This window comes from Phaethon aethereus, assembly GCF_964289735.1.
Source record: "Phaethon aethereus genome assembly, chromosome: 3".
Taxonomy (NCBI): domain Eukaryota; kingdom Metazoa; phylum Chordata; class Aves; order Phaethontiformes; family Phaethontidae; genus Phaethon; species Phaethon aethereus.
Window position 1 is genome coordinate 96,228,471 of NC_138576.1, and position 18,927 is coordinate 96,247,397.

The following is an 18,927-nucleotide window of genomic DNA, read 5'->3' on the forward strand; positions in this document are numbered from 1 at the left end:
GATTGAGCACAGCCAACCCTTCCTTCTGAAGCTGTGCAGGTGTGCAAAAGAGGAAGGACAAGGCATAAGGGCAGGCAGGCAAGGATGAGGGACCATGTGGTGCAGTAGTTATTTTCAGCTGAGAGAGAAATGCTGAGATTCATCCTCACTTAAAATAAACAAATGAAAGAACAACAACCACCACCACCAAAAAAAACCCAAACAAACCAAAAAACCCTCTAGAGGCATTTTTATACATATTCTTTTCTTTGACAGGAGCGTTGTTATTTCGGGATGCTCTTTGGATGGGCTGAAATACTGTTTTGAAGCTGCTCAGGCAGAGGATGAAATGGAATGGGGGAAACTTGTGTGTTTTGGGAAGGAATTGAAAGCCAATTTTACTGTTTGGGACTGGAGGTGAGCTGTCGGTCTGGGCTAAGCAGTTCTGAAGAGACAGGCAGAGGAGGAGTGTGTCTTCTGTGCATTGATTCGATGTAAGTGCCTGATGAGAGCTTGCTCTTGCGGCTTTGAGATCAAAAGCTTGATGTCATGTAACTCGGTTTTAAAACAGTGACAGAGTAGAGGGATCTCCGTGGTTAGACAACTGGTGAAATACTGTCTTCAAGATTTGCCTTTATTGAAGTCCTGGGACTTCTTGTTTTTCTTGAAGGCCTCACTGTAAGTGCTCAGCTGCTGCAGCTGAAGAGAAAACCCACCTGGCAGATGTCACCACCAGGGAGTTTCTTGCTGTATCCAGTAGCTCCTTTTGTGGGAGCTCATTTGCTGCTCTTCACTAGCAGGGAGGATGCTGAAAGGTTTCTTTTTCTGGCGCTCTTGAGCTACTGAAGTCATTGGTTCATTAGTAACTAAGGAACAGAAGCATTTACAGGAAATGCTCCTAGACGCTTGCTATAGACTTTTCTCTGAAAGAAAAGTTGTTTTGATCCCGTTTGTTTGTTCTGAAGGGTGAGGGATTTGTCCAGAGTGATCCAACTGCTGACGAAGTATCTTGTAAAATATGACTTGGGAAGCATAATTAATGTTATATCATCTGATCTGTCAAGCAGCCCTACAGAAGGGACTGAGAACTATGACTTTACCTCAAAGGGTCGCTTAGTCTTGCATAATGTCAGATGGCTACATTTAACTTGACACTGGTCAACATAATATGGGAAGAGAATGTAATAAACACAGAAATCTGGGGGTTGTCAGATGTCCTGAAACATGATCTCATCTTATGATCTCTGGAAAAAGTATTGCTCAGGTATCTTTAATGATACTACTTTTGCACTATCTATAGTAGACAGCACTGTAATTTTCTTATGTACCTCCTCCTTTGACATAGTTTCAGTATCTAAAGAAGAGTAACTGGACCGTTGGAGATGTTGCCTATAATGGATTCAGAGTAGCTTATTACGCAGAAGTTGAACTAGGTAGTTCTAAAACCATGTTAAAACTCATCTCCTTGGGGGAATGGGGGGAGTTTGAACAATGAAGCCAGCTCCCATACTAACGCATTTCCAGAATCTCTTTTGGTTTTCAAGAGGCATCGTACTAGAAGGATTGATCCTCAACAGGATTGCTTTGTCATGAGGCAAACAGTGGGTGAAAGGACTCTATTAACATGAAGTTCAGTATTGGGTGTTGTGGTTTTGCGTTGGGTGTTGGTTTCTTTTCCGCAGCAGTCAGGCACATAGCTGATCTTACAAACTGGTGGTTGGAGCATCAATGTTTGCAGAAGTGTTTTGACAAATTTATAGTAACTGTTGAGAAACTGGGTCTTTCATGTTTACACCAAATTAGAAGTGGAGAAAGGTGATGACAAATTGTAGCAGGGAAAGGTTTGTTCTGTAGACAGCTAGTCCTGTTGCAGAGTTTTGCTGTGCTACAGCCTCTGTTTTTAAACTTCTGCTCCCAGAGGTGGTGGTGTGGCAAGCTGAAGTGTCTTATTACACAGGAAAGTGCTTTCAGCAAGGTGACTGTATTTAAACCCCACACAAATTAATTAATTAATTAATGTTTGAAACCTGGAAATCATTCTTTCTTGGCCAGGAGGAATCTAATCCCAATAAATGCCAGGCGATATTGGGTCACAGCAAAGCTCTCTGCGGCAGCAGTGTTGTGCTTTGCCCCACTTGGGCTGTCAACTGGGGACAAAATTGTCTCATAAATTCAAGCTTATGTCCACACTATGAATTGAATAAACCTGTTAGTGACCAGCTTAGTTTTCTCTCTGTGTTGGCATTTATTGATGGAGACCTATAGCTTATGCTGACATAACAGATGGTTTAATAAGATCCATATTATACAGGAAAGAATGTCAAATCAGAGTGAGCATAAAGCTAGTAATGTGCAATTTTCACCTGTCTCGGACTTAGCTGCTGTGCTGATCCTGAGCAGAATAGCCTTGAAATAATGAGTCGCATTGGACTTTTCAAAAAGGGCAGTAAAGTTTAAAAGTAACTCACTGGTGCTTCTGAGGTAAAAGGCAGTAAATGTAATCTGAACTCTCCTCTCATGAGGTAGATATGTCATCGTTACTATGTGAGGGAAGAATACCAAGGCCATACCAAAGTGTGGTTCAATGCCAGGTTGCCTAGCTCTTGCTTTTGAAGACTAAGATTAGCATTTCGGAGGTCCCAGTGGTTGTAACGGTACATATGAGCCTTTAGCAGCAAGTTGAAGTCTTGCTGCTTACCCTGAAACATTAAAAGCATTAAAAAGCTGTAACGTAAGTGTGCACACTTAAAAACAGACAACCAAAGACCTAAGAAAAACAAATGTAAGGAGGAATTTCTCCATTCTGTTGCATGTAAGACCTTTTTATATGGTGATGAGAGAAGAGGGAAGAAGATAACCCCATGAGTCACCTGCTGCTTCTCAACCTCTGAGAATTCTCCCTTCCACTCTGATGCCATTTCATGGTGCGTTTTGTCTGGTCTGAGCCCCCTGCAGGTTCATACTCTGTGTGCTCAGATTTCACTATATTAGAATAGTGCTTTTGTAGCGTTGATCACCTTGAATCCGTGTGGATGCTGTTTTTGTCGCAGCAGGAATAGTTTCAAAGGTGTTGAAAAGTGATTAAAAAGCTTCCGTTTACAGTAAGGTCTGTGAAGACAAATGATGGCTACAGAAAGAGGCTTTCCTATAAAAGTGTTAAGGGTTTGTAAGCAATTCTGTCTTCGGACTGTTGAATGAGCTAATTTATCACTAGAGATTAATTACACTTATATACATACACTGAAAGGTTCCCAGACTCTGTGCTCTTGCCTGTCTTAATTTTTCTGCATCTGTTTTAAGCTCCTTAGGCTGTACCATTACTCACCTCCTTAATGTCCCTCATCCATTCTTGCCTTCTGACTTCTCCACCTTAACTAGTCAGTCATGTTTCCATCCTCTTCTCCTCCACTACCCTTCTGTGATATATTTTCACCACAGCAAAACTACTACTGGTTTTCCTCCCATGGCTGAGTATAACTGGGGGAAGAAAAAAAAAAGAACCAAACCAAAAAAACCAACCACAACTAAAATGCAAGGACCAGTGCTTTTAGCAACAAAAATACATTCCTGAGTTTAAAGCTATTTGAACTCTTGCGATTTGCTGCAAATTTTGGGTACTGACCCAGGAACCCTGTTCTTGTATATGTGTGTTTAGTGTTTTGATGTTGCAGAAGGAATTAACTTACTTCCTTGAAAATATAGTATCTCTTATTTGAATAACTGCTCACATTATAAATCTGTGGCACTGTATAACTTGTGATTCTTGCTCACACGGGCCAAAATCTCTGGGAAATGGGAATTAGCATGTATTAAGATCACATTTAAGTCAATTTGTCTGATAACAGAACATATTTAGCTGAACCAGAGTAAACAGTTGCGTAAAAAGAACAAATTATGTAGTCTTGGGATTTATGTTTTATTGTCTCATTGCAACAGACTATAGATAATAGAAAACTGCCTACCAAATCAGTCATCAGCACAAAGGCATGTCTAATTATTTTACTCTTACAATTTGCTAATCTCCTTGTTAGAGTTGTCTTCTCACATCATGAGAATCCAATACAAGTAGAATGTTTCTACTTTTTCATTAGGTGGAGGGGAGAGGCTTGCTTTTTCCTAAGCTGTAATTAAAGCTGGCTATCCTGCATTCATGAAGGCAATAGATGAAAACTTGACTTAAAAGAAAGTACTTTAAGGCTTGCTGACTGTCAAAAGACCTAACTTTCTTAGTGCAAGCAGTTTTAGGGTATTTTGAAAAGTAGAGTCTTGGTTCTAAATGAAATTCTGTATGCATCTTCGGCTTTAAAATCATTACAAGATAAATCTGGATTAACTTGATGTGGTCATCTGCATGCATGATCAACAGTTACTTTTTGGGAAGATGTGTGACACTTAGAAGCTTCTGAAATTATTCTGAATCCTAATTTGAGTTCATCCTGAAAATGTTCCTTCTAATTAATTTATTATATTAACCTGGTAATGAGAGGGTGGTGAAACAGCCCTGTGTAACTTCAATAACCACCCGTGTAAAAGACCTTTTAAACAATGCATAACCTGAAAGCTCCTTTCTAAAGACTGCCTGAGAGAAACTTAGGTTTGAAAGTGTTTTGGGGTCCCCCTCCACCCCATACTCCAGTCATCCGTCCTTATTCAGCCTACATAGATCTGTAGATGGCATTTTAGCTTTAGAGTTGCTGGTTGTTTCTGAACACACCTGTGGACCTAATTTAGGTGATGATGTTTTCTTTCTCCTTCAGATATGTTGTGCGTAGATCACTATGCCACAGGTTTGTGTGTTTCCATAGGCACATGGAATTAAAATTCAGTAGGATGCATTTGTTTTACACTAGGGACTTTAACACAGACAGACTTTGCCAGCATTTATTGGCATGGATAAGATGATTTAAATCAGGCACACGAGGGTCAGAGTTTCAAAGATTCATAGGCTTGTGCCTGTTTTGACTTCAGGGAGAAATGGCTAAATTCTAAAATCATGGCCATGAGGCCCTAACTGCAGTGAAGCTGCATGTAAATATAGGCAGTTATTCTTGAAACACAACACAGGTATCTACTAAATGTTGTACTTTTCATCACATGTACAAGAGCATCTTTGTAATTAAATGTAGTGGCTTAATCCGAGCAGGAGCATGATGCATATGGTGTTTTGGTTTTTTAACACTTTTTTTAGTCAGAAGGATACAAGAGAAGAGGACTTGAGAGGTCTGTAATCAAAAAATGCTAGTTCTATTTCTGTTCTTCTATACCATGGTGATTACACTGGTGTCTAAATTTTAGTCACATTGGTTGTAGTGGACAGTATTTAGTTTGGCTTTCCTGAAATGCAATATAGGTTTAAAATGACTTCTGCATTTTAAAACAGTCCTTCCCATGCCCTGGTTTCCTTTTAACCATCTGAAAAAGGTTTAGAAGCACAAATGGAAAATAAAAATTAGCAGCTGAAGCTGTGAGGGTAAAATTACAAGGATTATTTACCCTCATGCTTCACTTAATAAATTGATCGACAGCTGGGATTAAATGAATTTTCCTCCACTCGGTGTTAGTGTGTCTGTACCATTAAGTTCATGCTGTTGATTGTATGTCCAAGATGTCCATGACTTTCTCTGGAAAAAGAATGCTGAGTTAGCTGCATTCACTTACAGCCTGCTATTCCTGATGTTCGTAATGCAGCTTATACGAACGTGGAGAGGGGAGAGAAGGACTGATGCCTCTTTAGTTACATGCAATGAGTGAGCTGGGCCTCTGAGCCAGGTGGGGCATCTACCAGGGTCAAGCAAGCAGCCAGGGCTAAATTTTGCAGTTTAACAGCTAATTTTCTTTGTGCTCGGACAGAGTTTGTACATGCTTTTCCCCTGCTCCCTTGGTACTTGGGGTAGCTGACAGCGGAACCTGCAGCCTGTCACACTGTGCAGAAAGGAGGTCTCTCTTCTTTCTGTGGTTTCGGGGGAAAATATGCCGGATGTGGGGAAAAGACGTTTTTCATGGAAGAAAAGCTGAGCTGGAAAAGCTTTCATCCATGTTCTGGAAGAATGCCTGGGGAATATTCACTGATTACGGTGAATTAACTTGGTCTTATTTATGGAATAGCAGAAATACTGCTGTGGAGAAAAAAACAAACAAAAACATCTCCTAAAAGCACTTGCTGCTGTCCGTGTCTCTTCATGAGGTAATAAATAACACAGTTGGGGCACGTTCAAGAGAGCAAGGCTAGCTCAGTTTGGGTTTCAGTGAAGACATGGTATAGTTGTGCATGGGTTTTTTCGGTTCATCGTGATAGAGAAAGGGATTTCTTTGGTTGCAATCAGGCGAATGGATAGCAGCATCTTGTACCCTTTATGGCAAGCAGCGCTGTTCTGGCTTGTGGTAGTCAAGTTCACACCCACCTACTTGGGCTGCATGACAAACACACGGCTAAATCCCTGCTGCGTCTGAGACTCACGATTTCTCTTTCAGAGTTCAGCTGGGTCCCTCTCTGGGGTTATGCAGAAGTGGAAGGAGTATAAGCTCCAATGCCTGAAATACTTGTATGAGGCACCCCCCATCGTGGCAGGTAAGCCTGCTTGGTAGGGATAGCACGTCTTAATTTTTAAAATGCAAGGTAACAGTAGCAAGGGAGTGATTATGAACTTGAAAATACTTCTCCAGCTTGCTTTCCAGTCCATTTCTTTATCACGTTTGCTTTTTGCCTTCTCTCTGTGGGATTCTTCTATCTGCTGAGGAAGCGTTTTATAGAACAACTTCATTGTAAAGATGTTAGTCTTTAGGTCCAGAGTGTTTTGCAGCGGCAAGTGGTGGTTGTAGCACATCAAAGCAGCACGCTGATGTAATACCCCTGAAACTTTTTTAGGGGTCAGGATTGAGAGCATACAAGTGTTAGGAGATCTGGCACCATGCTGTTCACATTGACCTAGCAGTTTGTGGGCCTTAAAGTTGGTATAAATTATTTTGAGCATTGTAAAATGCTGGAGTGGCTTTTAAAAAAAAAAAAAAGTGCCTTAGTGAAAACAACAGTGCAGCTTGTCTTAGCAATTGAGCTGCTGTAATGTGCTGAGAGCAGCTGCAACGTGCCAGCATCATGGTGTTCAGAGGACGCTGGTGACTTGTCAATGACGCTCACAACTGGACACAGTGCGGCCTCTCCTATATGCTTCAGTGCTTTTGTGACACACACTGAGAAAGATAAGTTGGGTCTAAAGCTGTGTCTCTGAAGAATTATTTCAAAACTATTAATTTTCCTTCTCTTAACTACGTTATTATGGCAGAGTGAGAGCAGTAGCTGATGACAACAATGGCAGGGAAACATTCATCTCCCTCTGCTCCATTATCCTGTTGAGTGGTTGAGTGCTGCCCTCTAAGAATGACAGCTTAATAAATCTGAAGTATTCTCATGTTGATTAAGCTGTAATGCAAAGTTATGGTTGTGTGGGGGTATTTTGTTGATGGATCTATATATTAGGCTAGGCTTTCCAATGCACGACGGTGAACCATTCTTGGGAATGATTATCTACAGTATTCCTAGCAAAAATGATTTTAAACTAAACTGAGACACACAAGGGTATAGAAGAGTAAAGATGGGAATGGATCAGAACTGATTTACCTTTCTTGTCCCTTGATTTAATCGAAGACTCTAATCTATTCTTCAGTTCCCCCCAAAACAATAGTTTCCTGTTGTTTGGGGATAAACTCTTTTGGACAAATAAATCTCTTTTGACTCAACATCAGAGCTTAATTGCATAATACTGTTATGGCTTAAAGGCACGTGTCTGTGCTTCCTTTTGTCGTCTTCTCTTCGGTGTTTTCCTCCTTGCAGTATTTAACACAAGGCAGTGGCATGACTCTCCCTTCCATCTCTCTGCAGAAGGCAAGTTCTGCAACAGAACGTTTGACAGTTATGCCTGCTGGCCAGACGGACTGCCCGGCACCTACGTGAACGTCAGCTGCCCCTGGTATCTCCCCTGGGCTAACTCAGGTAAGAGCCTTTCCTCATAGGCACAGCTTTAAGCCAACCCTGTTTTCCTTGCACTGTCATAGCCATTTAAGCCCATTTTATGCTTGCTATGAGTGCAGTCAGTTCTCTGTGACATAAAAGTAGGAATGGGGCTCAGTGTGATACACTCCATTTAGCAGGAGAAAATGAAAATGAGAGAAGAGACTGTTCTTAAGGGTTGCGCTTAGTTTGGGGGTTTTGTGCCTTCATATGTTCTTGTTGCTTGAATAGTGGTGACTTAATAAAATAGTACTGTGGTGCTTGTTGAAGTCTAACAATAATAATGGTGTAGTTTGAGGTAAAAGTAGCAAAGCTAAACGGTAGGTCATCCTGTAGTAGATGACGACAAAAAGGTCTAAAGTGAGTGTGTGTTGTGCTGCTTCCTGAGATGAACTTATTTCTCAGAATGCTGTAAGATGAAGGCATTGTCAATGGCTGCGTAGACTTTTCTCTCTGAAGGTCTGAATGTCACCTTTAGATTTCACAGCCTTATGTACACATACACTTGATGCCACTTGAAGGCAATGTGTATTAGATTGCTTCATCTAGTATTCAGTCTTTGAAACCAGCGACTTGTACAGATTGTTCTTTGTGAAGACATTTCTATGTTTTGAAATCCAAATGAAACAATTTATTAACTAGCTACCTTGGTGTGGCAAGTTGGCTTTGGCCCCTGCAAAGGGTCAGAGGATACTGATGAGGATCTGTAAATCTGACTGCTGGACGTAAAGATGGTTTAATTATGGAGGACATGTTGTAAGTGTTGGTGTGAAGGGATTTCAGGAATGAGAAAGAAAAGGAATGGGATGGTATGGTCAGAGGATACTTAGATGCATTGGATAATGTGGGACCCGGGCATGATGCAAATGATATGGAATAAGGGGTGGAGATTGTACTGGGTCTGGCTGGGATGGAGGTAGCTTTCTTCATAGCAGCCTGTATGGTATTCTTTGTATTTATGGCTAGAAGTGGTGGTAATGCACCAGTGGTTTGGCTGTTGCTGAACAGTGCTTGCACAGCGTCAAAGCTCGCTCTCCAAGACATGACATGAGCTGCCCAAGGCCGGTAGGCTGTGGCCCTGCAGGAGGTTTGGAGGCAGCATAACTGGGACAGCTGACCTGATCTGACCAAAGGGATATTCCCTACCATAGGACATCATGGTCAGCAATAAAAGCTCAAGGAAAGGGAGAAGAAGGGGGTGAAGGCACTCATGGTTATGGTGTTTGTCTTCCCAAGTAATGGTTAGGAGGTGTGCTGAGGCTCTGCTTTCCAAGAAGTGGCTGGACATCTGTCTGCTGATGGGAAGCAGTGAAAAGAAATTCCTTATTTTGCTTTGCTTGCACATGCAGCTTTTAGTTTCCTTATTAAATTGTGATTATCTTGAAGGGATGGTGGTGTGTGGGGGAGAAATCCTCACACCAAAGTCAGAATGTCATCACAACACTGACAAAGATGGACAATTTACATACACAATAAAACTCCACTCCTCATCCTTTCACTGCTTTACAACTACAAAAATTTCCCCACAATTATTCCCCTCTCTGGCAATGTCCAGTCCCAGTTTTGCCCATTACCGCTCCCAGTTACTGTCTTCATCTTGACCAACAATCTTTTCCATCTTATTTTCTCCCCCATCCTGTTGAGGAGGAGGAGTGGGGGAGTGACTGGGTGGGTGTTTGGCAGCTGGCCAAGGTCAACTCATCACATCTGCCATGGTATCTCCCAGGGGCTGCAAGGAAGTCTGCTCTGGTGCCTGCAGCACCTCCTCCCCTCCATCTTCTCTGACCTCAGTGCTCCCAGGGCTGTTTCGCATGCTTTTTTTACTCAGCTCTCCCTGCCAGGCAGTGTTTGGCCCTTTCTTACATACCTTTCCCCTGAGGTGGCACCGTCTTGGCTGATGGTGTGACAGACTCATCTCAGCTGTGTCCTGTGGTGGAACCAGAACTGCCCAGCATGGGGCAGGTCCAGCCTCTCCTCACAGGGGCCACCTTGCAGTCCCCTGCTGCCAACACCTAAACAGATGCCCAATACACTGGGTAACCTGCTGTAGCACTTAATGGCTCTTACTGTTGAGTAGGAGAGTTGCTTGGAAATGTACAAATCTGGTGGTGGGGCTGTGTGTGGGGGAAATGTCAAGTCAACTATCTTAGCCCTTTAATTTTCTGGCTAGCTTTGAAGCCTGTCTCAGAAGTATGTCCCTAAAACACAATTGCTGTGTCTGGATTGCTATTTTCAGTTCAATTTGGTGCATCTTTTATACTAAGGTTTCAAGGGAAGAGATGGGAACGAACATTATGGTGTACTTAGTGGTTAAGGACACCTGTGGTGTCTATAGGAGAGATGATCTGCTCCACTCTTTCTGCCCTCATGCTCCAGGGTCTTCCTGCCACTCTTCAGGCTTTCCTGCTTTCCTAAGTGACCTGTATGCTTTGGCAGTTTCATTCCTGTCTTGTTTGTGCTGAACACTTATGTTGGGATGACTTCCCCCTGCCCCCCCATGTATGTATTGCTCTGTATTCTACCAGGTGGATATTGTGCTACTGTTTCCCTATTTTTAACTTCTGCACATCTTTTGTATGATCTGAACTGTCTTGTTAGTAACTGCTAATTTGATAACCTCTGGAGTTAAAATGCTGTCTGCTAATCCTCTTCAGATTATTAATAAAGATGTTATTGTTTAGCTTTTATAAATGTATGACATTAATATCTACCTCAGAATCAATTGACATAAGATTATCAGATGCTGCAGAATTTTTTCTAATAATGCTAATCTTTTTGGATATCTAAAACTCTTCACAGGATTAAACTTTCCCCTAAACCTGTTTACTTGCAATCTTTAAGACCCTCGACACAGTTATTTGACTTTCAACTGCTCTTGAAACACCACTGCTGGAGACAGACAAGGTTTAACACAATATTGCAGATTAATAAATTATTGGAATGTGCAACATCTTTCATACTTTTGGAAATAAGTTTTTTAAAATTAATTATCCTGAAACCAGGGTCTCTTTTGGTGAAAAGAGCAGCATTTTGTATAACACCTTGCTAAAGAGGATTGCAAAAGTACTTCAGAAACTCGTTAAGCCTCTGGATGTGTTCCCTTGTTGTGCATACTATGCTTATACCTCAATCTTTTATCAGCAAGGAATGGAACAAGGAGGCCTTTCATTGTCTACTATAAAACAAGGAGTTTGTATCGGTGCCAGGTATGCAATTTAGGGGCCTGAATTAGCATGACTTGATACTATTTCATGACATCTTGTGGAGTCATGTTCAAAGTGAATGCTAATGGCTGCCATGATGAAGAGGTAACATCTTTATAATGGAAGATCTAGAGCAATAGGAAATTGGAAACCCTGTGATTTACAGTAATCACTAAAGCATGCTTATTACTTGTTCTTGCTTAGCCTCCTACATGGAACTTGAAATAGATTCTAGCACTGCAGGGCTTCCATCTTTTCACCTGATGAAAATGGAGGAAATGAAAAGATGAGACCTTGTTTGGGAATGTCCTGGTTTCAGCCAGGATAGAGCTGGTTTTCCTCACAGAAGCTAGTGTGAGACTGTGTTTTGGATTTGGGATGAGGAACTGTTGATAATGTGCTGATGTTTTGGGTTGTTGCTGAGCCGTCAAGGACAGTCCAGCTTCTTGTGCTGGCCTGCCAGCGAGCAGGCTGGGGGTGCACGGGGAGCTGGGAGGGGACACAGCCGGGACAGCTGACCCAGACTGGCCAAAGAGATATTCCCTACCATACGACGTCATGCCCAGTACATAAACTGGAGTTGGCCGGGGGGCGGAAATCGCTGCTCGGGGATGGGCTGTCGATCACGGGGTGGTGAGTAATTGCTGTATTGGGCCTCACTTGTTCTTGTACATTCCTTTGTTGGTATTATCATTATTGTTCCCTTCTTTCTTTCTGTCCTATTAAACCGTGTTTATCTCAACCCACGAGGTTTTTCCTAATTCTCTCCCCCGTCCCACTGCGGGAGGGGGAGTGAGCGAGCGGCTGCGTGGTGCTTAGTTGCCGGCTGGGGCTAAACCACGACAGGGAAGTACCTTCAAAACATGTTCAGTGAAGGTCATCATTAAGTACGAAGTACTTTAGACAAGCTTACTTATTTAAGACTGCTGTTCCTTTGATTAGGAGTTAGGTTTTCAAGTGTATAAAAAGTTTGCTGGGGGACTTCACACTATACACCCAGAAGTCCCCTGTGGAATAAATTGAAACACTTGACACTGAATACTTCTTATGATGGGGTACAGAAATGGAGCAAGCATTGAGTGCAAGTCTCTTTGACCTGGCCATTTCCATAAATAAAAAGTGTAGAAGAGATGGAAGCAGGGACAGGTGACCCAGGAGGCATATAGAGACACTGATCATTCAAGGATAGGATTAGGAAAGCCAAAGCCCACCCAGAATCTGAGAACTGATGTGAAGGGCAACAAAAAGAGCTTCTAAACAGATATGAGAGAAAATTTGTATCCGCTGCTGAATGGGGCAAGAGAATCTTGTGACAGAGGATGGCAAAATGACTGAGGTACTTGCTGCCGCCTTTGTCATGGCCTTTACTGGTAAAACTTGCCTTCAGCAATCCCAGGCCCCTGAGATCAGTGATAAAGTCTGGAGCAAGGAAGACTTACCATTAGTGGAGGAGGATCAGATTATAGAATGCTTAAAACAGCACATACACAAGTCTGTGGTATGTACTGCCAACTGCTGAAATCTGGTTGATGCCCTTGTGAGACCACTCTTGATTATCTTTGAAAGGTCATGGCAATTGAGGGAGATTGCTGAGGACTGGAAGAAAGCAATTGTCACCACTATCTTCAAGAAGCACTAGGAGGAGGGTCTGGGGTGTTGTAGGTGATTGGACTCAACAGTTCCCAGGAAGGTGACAGAGCAAGTAATCCTGTGCAAACTGTTTCCAAACACTTAAAGGACAAGAAGGTAATTGGGAGTAGTTGGCAGGGATTTATGAAGGTGAAATCATGCTTGACAAACCTGATGAGGGGATGAGATGACTAGGTTGGTAGATAATGGCAGAGCAGTGGATGTGTTTATCCTGACTTTAGTAATAATTTTGACACTGTCTCCCGTAACATCCTCGTTGACTGAAGTGTGAATTAGACAAATGAACAGTGAGATTAACTGAAAACTGGCTGAGCTGCTGGATTTACAGGCTTATGGTCGGCAGCACAAAGTCCAGTTGGAAATCGGTCCCTAGTGGTGTACTCCAGTGCGTGGTAGTAGGGCCAATACCAACATCTTTATTAATGATCTGGATGATGGGACTGGGTGCACCTTCAGCAAGTTTGCAGACCTTACAAAACTGGGAGGCATGGCTTATACCCCTCATGGTTGCGCTGCCGTTCAGAAGGGCCTTGAGAGGCTGAAGAAATGGGCTGACAGAAATCCTGTGAAGTTTTGCAAAAGGAAATGTGAAGTCCTGCTGCTGGGGAGGAATAGCTGTGTGTACCAGTACTGACTGACTGGAAAGCAGCTTTGCAGAAAAGGCCCTGGAGGTCCTTGTGGACACCAAGCTCAGCATGAGCAGCAATGTACCGTTGAGGCAAAGAACACCAACAGCTTCCTGGGCTGTATTAGGAGAAGCATCACTGGCAGTTCAAGGGGATGAACCTTCCCCTCTGCTCTGGGGGGTGAGACACATCTGGAGTGCTTTATCCAGTTCTGGTTTATCCAGTATGATACATAGACATACTGCAGCAAGTCCAACAAACGACCATGAAGATTATTAAGGGATGGGAGTGCGTCTCATGAGTTGAGCCCGAGAGTGCTGGTATTCTTCAGCCTGGAGAAGAGAAAGCTCAACTGGAACTTATGTGGTCACCAACTGAAATACAGGAGGTTTCCTTTAAACACAATTTTTTACTGTGAGGTTGGTCAAACATCTGGGACAGGTGACTGAGAGAGTTTTTTGAGTCTCTATCCTTGAAGATAGTCAAAACCTCACTGGACATGGAAATAAGCAACTTGCCTCAGTTGCTCTGAGCAGGGTGTTACACTAGGAAGTCTCCAGTAGTCCCCTTCCAATCTTGGCTGTTTTGTGATTCTTAATTTTTTTAAGATGATAAGTCTTGGTAATGAGTTAGGTGTACAAGTTTCCATTGGTGTCAGTGAGAAGAGGAGATGGGGAAAAGAATTTGCATGGGAAGAGTTTGTAATGCTGGAGCATTCCTTGATCAATTACAGGTTTTGCAAGCCTTATACTGTAACAGCTTTTATCCTTGTTTTTGTCCCACTCTTCTTGTCGTAGTGGCTGTCAGTCTTGAGCCTGCCCTTCTGCAGATCTCTACAGCAGATGTAGCTCAGCAGTGGCAAGCCCAAAATGATATGGAAAACTTATTACCTGCCCAGCAGGTGTGTGCTGTGTCACTAGTCCAAGCCCACATGATTTTAGTAGATTCTTGTCTCTACTTGCTGCCATAGAGGTGCTCAGAGGTATAACTTTCTTCTCTCTTTTTTTAGTGTGGCAGCTTCTGAATCACTGCCTGCATTGTGGGCATGGGTTCAGCCGTAATGCTTTCTCCATGTCTTCGGATTGCTCATTTATCTCAAAGTACAAGAGCAACTGCAGGGAGATGGGAATCTGTTAATTGAAAAAAAAAAAAAAAAAAAAATTGAGAATGAAAGTGATGTTCGCCATGCTGTGTGTCTATTCAGACTTGCGTGCACACAGAGACTCAAGACTAGTCTTTCACAAGACAAATCCATGGAGGATGGGCCTGCAGGTGTTTTTTTGTGTGGAGCAATGTGTGCAGTTGCAAGGCTTTGTCTCACAGTATCGCTTGCCTTGTGATTGCAACATTCGTCTTCTACCCATTTTGAAAGTGCTGCTTTGCCAAGGCAGCCGATAAAGTATAACAGAGACAATCAATACTGTCCCACTTGTGTGTCAGATCTCTTGAGAAACGCTGAGCCTGAGGCTTTTTAGTTGTGTTACCTAGCAGGTGCGTCAGCATCTCTCCCAAATTCAGTATTGGCATGCTGTCTGCAAGGATGGACTCTCAAGGTTGGGAACATGTTGGTGGTAATTGAATAGCAGAAAGATTGCAACGTTACACCAAGATTTTACGCTTGAAACCATGTATCCCTGTACTGTTACAGACTTGCTTTGTGACAGGCGAGTAAATAAAACCTGAATTTTTAGATGAATTTTTGTTTTGTAGCTTGCACTGAAGTACTGGGCATCGGGTTGTTGGTGCGCTTTTGGGATGTGCCCTGAAGGTTGGTTTATTACATGTTTCTCCAGTGGCACTTCGCTACTGCCTTTTTTCCATCCGTAGCTGTGCGGCAAACTCGATTGGGAATTTCGCCCAACTGTAATGTGGGGGTTTGTCCTTATTCCTTTGAGTATTTTTCCGCCCCCCCCCCCCCCCCCATGCAGCAGATCAGTTTCCTGCTGTATTAGCATTCATCTGCTTCAAGTACATTGGTCATTATAGTATTGCCCCAACTCAACAGGAAACTATGAAATGAGGATTTTGTAGGTGTCTGGGTAATCAGTATCACACTGAAGCCAAAGGAGCTGTTTGTTGTCACTGGAATGAGAAATAGGTGGCAAATGCGTCTCGCAGCATGGTGCAGGGGTTTGGTATCATAGAAAATGAGAAGCTCAGATGCTGCTGGGCTATAACTCCATGGCAGGAGTTCATAAAGTCATCGGTGTCCCTCTAGTGCCATATAAACCAGCTTTGTGCATATAGTGAGGAAGCCCTTTGGGACAATGAGAAACTGTGGCATTAGGGCAAACAGAAGGTGGAGGGAAATCTAATTTTGGTCAAACAAAGCGTTCTGTTCAGGACTCTGTAGTGAAAATCATAAACTTTCTCTTTGGGAAGACTTCTTGTTTTTTAAAGTGGTGTTTTTAAATGCTTTGAAAATATGAAGTGAAATGTCTGGATTTATGAAAACACACACACATGCTTAATTTCTGCCATGCCTTGCTTCCCCATATGCAAAAAATCCCCCAAAAACCCAAACCAAAGATTCTTTTCTTTTTTCTTACCTTAGCCTGCTTATACATCTTTGAAAGAGCAAACTGCAGCAGTTTCAAACCTGTATGGGCTATTTCACTCCAACTCTGTTTTGCTTCTATTTGTTCTTATGTAATTACCACTGTTGGGCAGGTCTTCATGGGGAGATGCTGAAGTAGCAGGAGGGAGGTTATTGCTAAAAGGATTTGTTCTCTGAAGTTTCCAGCACAGATTTTTGGACCATGGCCAAAGCTTGTTGAAGGCAAATTTCATGTACTTCTGGCTGCCCGAGTCAAAGCTTTTGCTCCCATATGTGTCTTGGGCTAAACCTTGCCTTTAGGGAAAACCTGGAGAGCCTCCTCAGTTTGTGGTAGAAGTGACGTTACAGCAGGTAAACTTTGCACATCTTGCTATCCACATGGTAGTCAGTGAGATTACCATGAGTTATGTTAGGGCAGTGGCTGTCTCGAAGTCCGGTCAAGACAAAGTCCAAGGGGAGCAGTATTCCTTTAAGGGACGGCAGGCACCTCACTGTCGCTGGCTGGATGCTTTTTCTTCTTACCTTCTTGTAATTGAAGGCCAGCTGCCAATAACACCATGTGGATTTGGAAACTGTGGAGCTGTACAATTCATCTTGCAATTATGCCTCCTCTGGGGTTCTGATATTTTATTGTTTAATAGCACTAAATCCTTTTTAATTAAAAAACCTTCCAGAGGTACTCGCTTCAGACACGAGATATGTGAACAGTAGCCACGCCAGTTGCTCCTATATGCACTGGGCTGCGCAAAGCCTGGCTGCGAACTCGCGTTAACGCAGGTGTGGCGGCTGTTCAGATCTCCACCCAAAATCTTCTGGACTCTTCAAATGCTTTCGTTTCAGCTTAGGGCCTGTCTCTGGTTTTGAGGTGTCCGATACCTGAATCGGCTTGACTGCTGCTCTGTATCTCTGTTGGTATCTTGCTCTGGCACTGTAGCGAATTTTGAAGCAACCCCCGATTGCCCTACTTGCTGTGACTGAGTTTTGAGTGGTTTTGGGGTCTATTTTTTTGGAGGAAACCAAACCAGAAGCTGCACCCCAGGCATGCACTGGATTTTCTTCAGTCCTGGATGGAGACGTAAGACCTAATGATTTGCCTGTACTACTGTGAAGTCTTCCGACGTGACCATACTCGGGCCGTTAGAGGACTGCTGAACTACCAAGCTCTTGTTAAATCCTGGATCTTTCTTGTGCCAGGTAACAGGGCCATATGGCTTGTAAGCCTTTAACTGCTGTTGGCCATGAGGCCTCAATGCTTTGTAATTCCCCATGGTGTCTAGACGTGCCTTTCTCCTGTTTAAAATCCTTTCCTTTGTTTAACTAATAACTTCTGTTGTCACTTACCTTTGCTTGAATAACTTGTCTCCTATAATCCACTTTATTTTCTATATTATCCTCTCCCTACTACATTATGTGTTGCAATGGTGACACCTGCTCCTTGCTTCTTCCAGAAGACCAGGCAAAGTACAGCCCAGGGACCGCTGGAAGCAACATAGCTTTTCAGCCCATGACGTGAAAGACCTGAAAGTCTCTCCGGTGGCAGAATAACCCAGCAGTAACATTAGATGATCTGTGACAGAAACCTCGTGGCTGCCTCTGGCTACTAGAGAGGCACTCAGAGTCTGATTAAATCTAAGAAGTTGAAGGGCGTTATGGAGATCTGGGCCCGCAGCTGTACTTCGCCCAAGAGTTGCACCCGGTCACAGAGGTTGCGTGAACTGAGCTTATGGTAATGCGGAAGTTTGGGGGTATGGTAATGCAGAAGCCAGAGATTGGGTTGCTGTTCCAGACTACCTTTAGGTGCAAGGACGCATCTGGGTCAGCTCTTTCTCGTTTCCCCCTGCTGTGACCTACATTTGAGACCCTTTTTCCAGCACTCCCCATTCCCTCTCTGGTGACAGAACTGCTGTTCCTGACAGGTCAGTAGGTAGGCATGGGCTCTGCGTGAGGCTTTGGGTGGAAATGGGGCATGACCTCAGAACTGCCAGGTGCTGGAGGTAACCAGTCTGACCATGAGGATTTTATGCTTTTTAAAAGCAATTTCCCTAGGGCTATGAGATACAGGCAAACTGTCTTGTTGTACAGTAGAGATGATGGAAACTGTATAGTCCCCACCCTGCATTAGTGTCCAGCTTAGTCCTGGCTACTGTTTAAATCAAACTCGGCAAACCCTAATACTTCCCTCCCGCGTGGCATCTTCCTCTCCCCAAAAGCTGGGATTATAGACTTACACAGTTGTGGTGCCCAGCAATACTGCAGATCCTATCCCCTACTACACAAGCAGCATAAACATAAGTGGTGAAATGGACTTTGTTTGGGATCAGAGAGATTCATCGGTGGTGATTGTGCCTAACAAGGAGAAGGGCTGAAAAAGTAAAGAGAACCTTGTCGTGTTTGTCATGGTGTTGCCACAAGTGCTCTGGGTCCATGGCATGCCATGTTGTGACCCAGGTGAGAGGGGATTACAGGCAGGCTTCTGCCTCTGCGAGGATTTTGGGTTGTTGGCAGTTGGTGGGGGTAGCCAGTGGTGTGATGTCCTTCCCACAGCAGAGCACTGGGGACAGGCTGGTGGTAAGCATTGGATCGACGTCCCAGGAGTGATGTAACCGACTCTCTGTACCTGTAAGTCTTGCTCAGATCTTGTCCCATGAGCAATGTGGTCCCACTGGTCTCCTGGGACCACCATCTGTGGGCTGTTGGAAAAGCTTCTGCAGCCAGCTTTTAGGAACAAGTGTCTTAGTGCCTCTTCACCCCTGTTCCCCCACCATCAAATGCGGTCGTGGAGGGCTGGGGCATCAGCTTTGCTGCAGGATGAAATCCATTGTCCTGGTCCTCTTTCCCCAGGGTTGCCTATGTTTGGGCACTGCTCAAACACTGGAGGGTGAGGGAGTGCCAGAAGCAAAAAGCAGA

At 43.5% G+C, this 18,927-nt stretch overlaps 1 protein-coding gene across 1 annotated transcript in view; it reads left to right on the top strand.

Moving 5' to 3' along the window:
- Positions 1-18,927, top strand: part of GLP1R (glucagon like peptide 1 receptor) — a gene marked incomplete at both ends in the record, with an annotated part of 85,287 nt that overhangs the window by 23,750 nt on the left and 42,610 nt on the right. The window contains 2 exons of the mRNA XM_081998158.1: positions 6,451-6,547; positions 7,856-7,966. Coding sequence (XP_081854284.1) covers positions 6,451-6,547; positions 7,856-7,966 — 208 coding nt within the window. The remainder of the gene's footprint in view (positions 1-6,450; positions 6,548-7,855; positions 7,967-18,927) is intronic.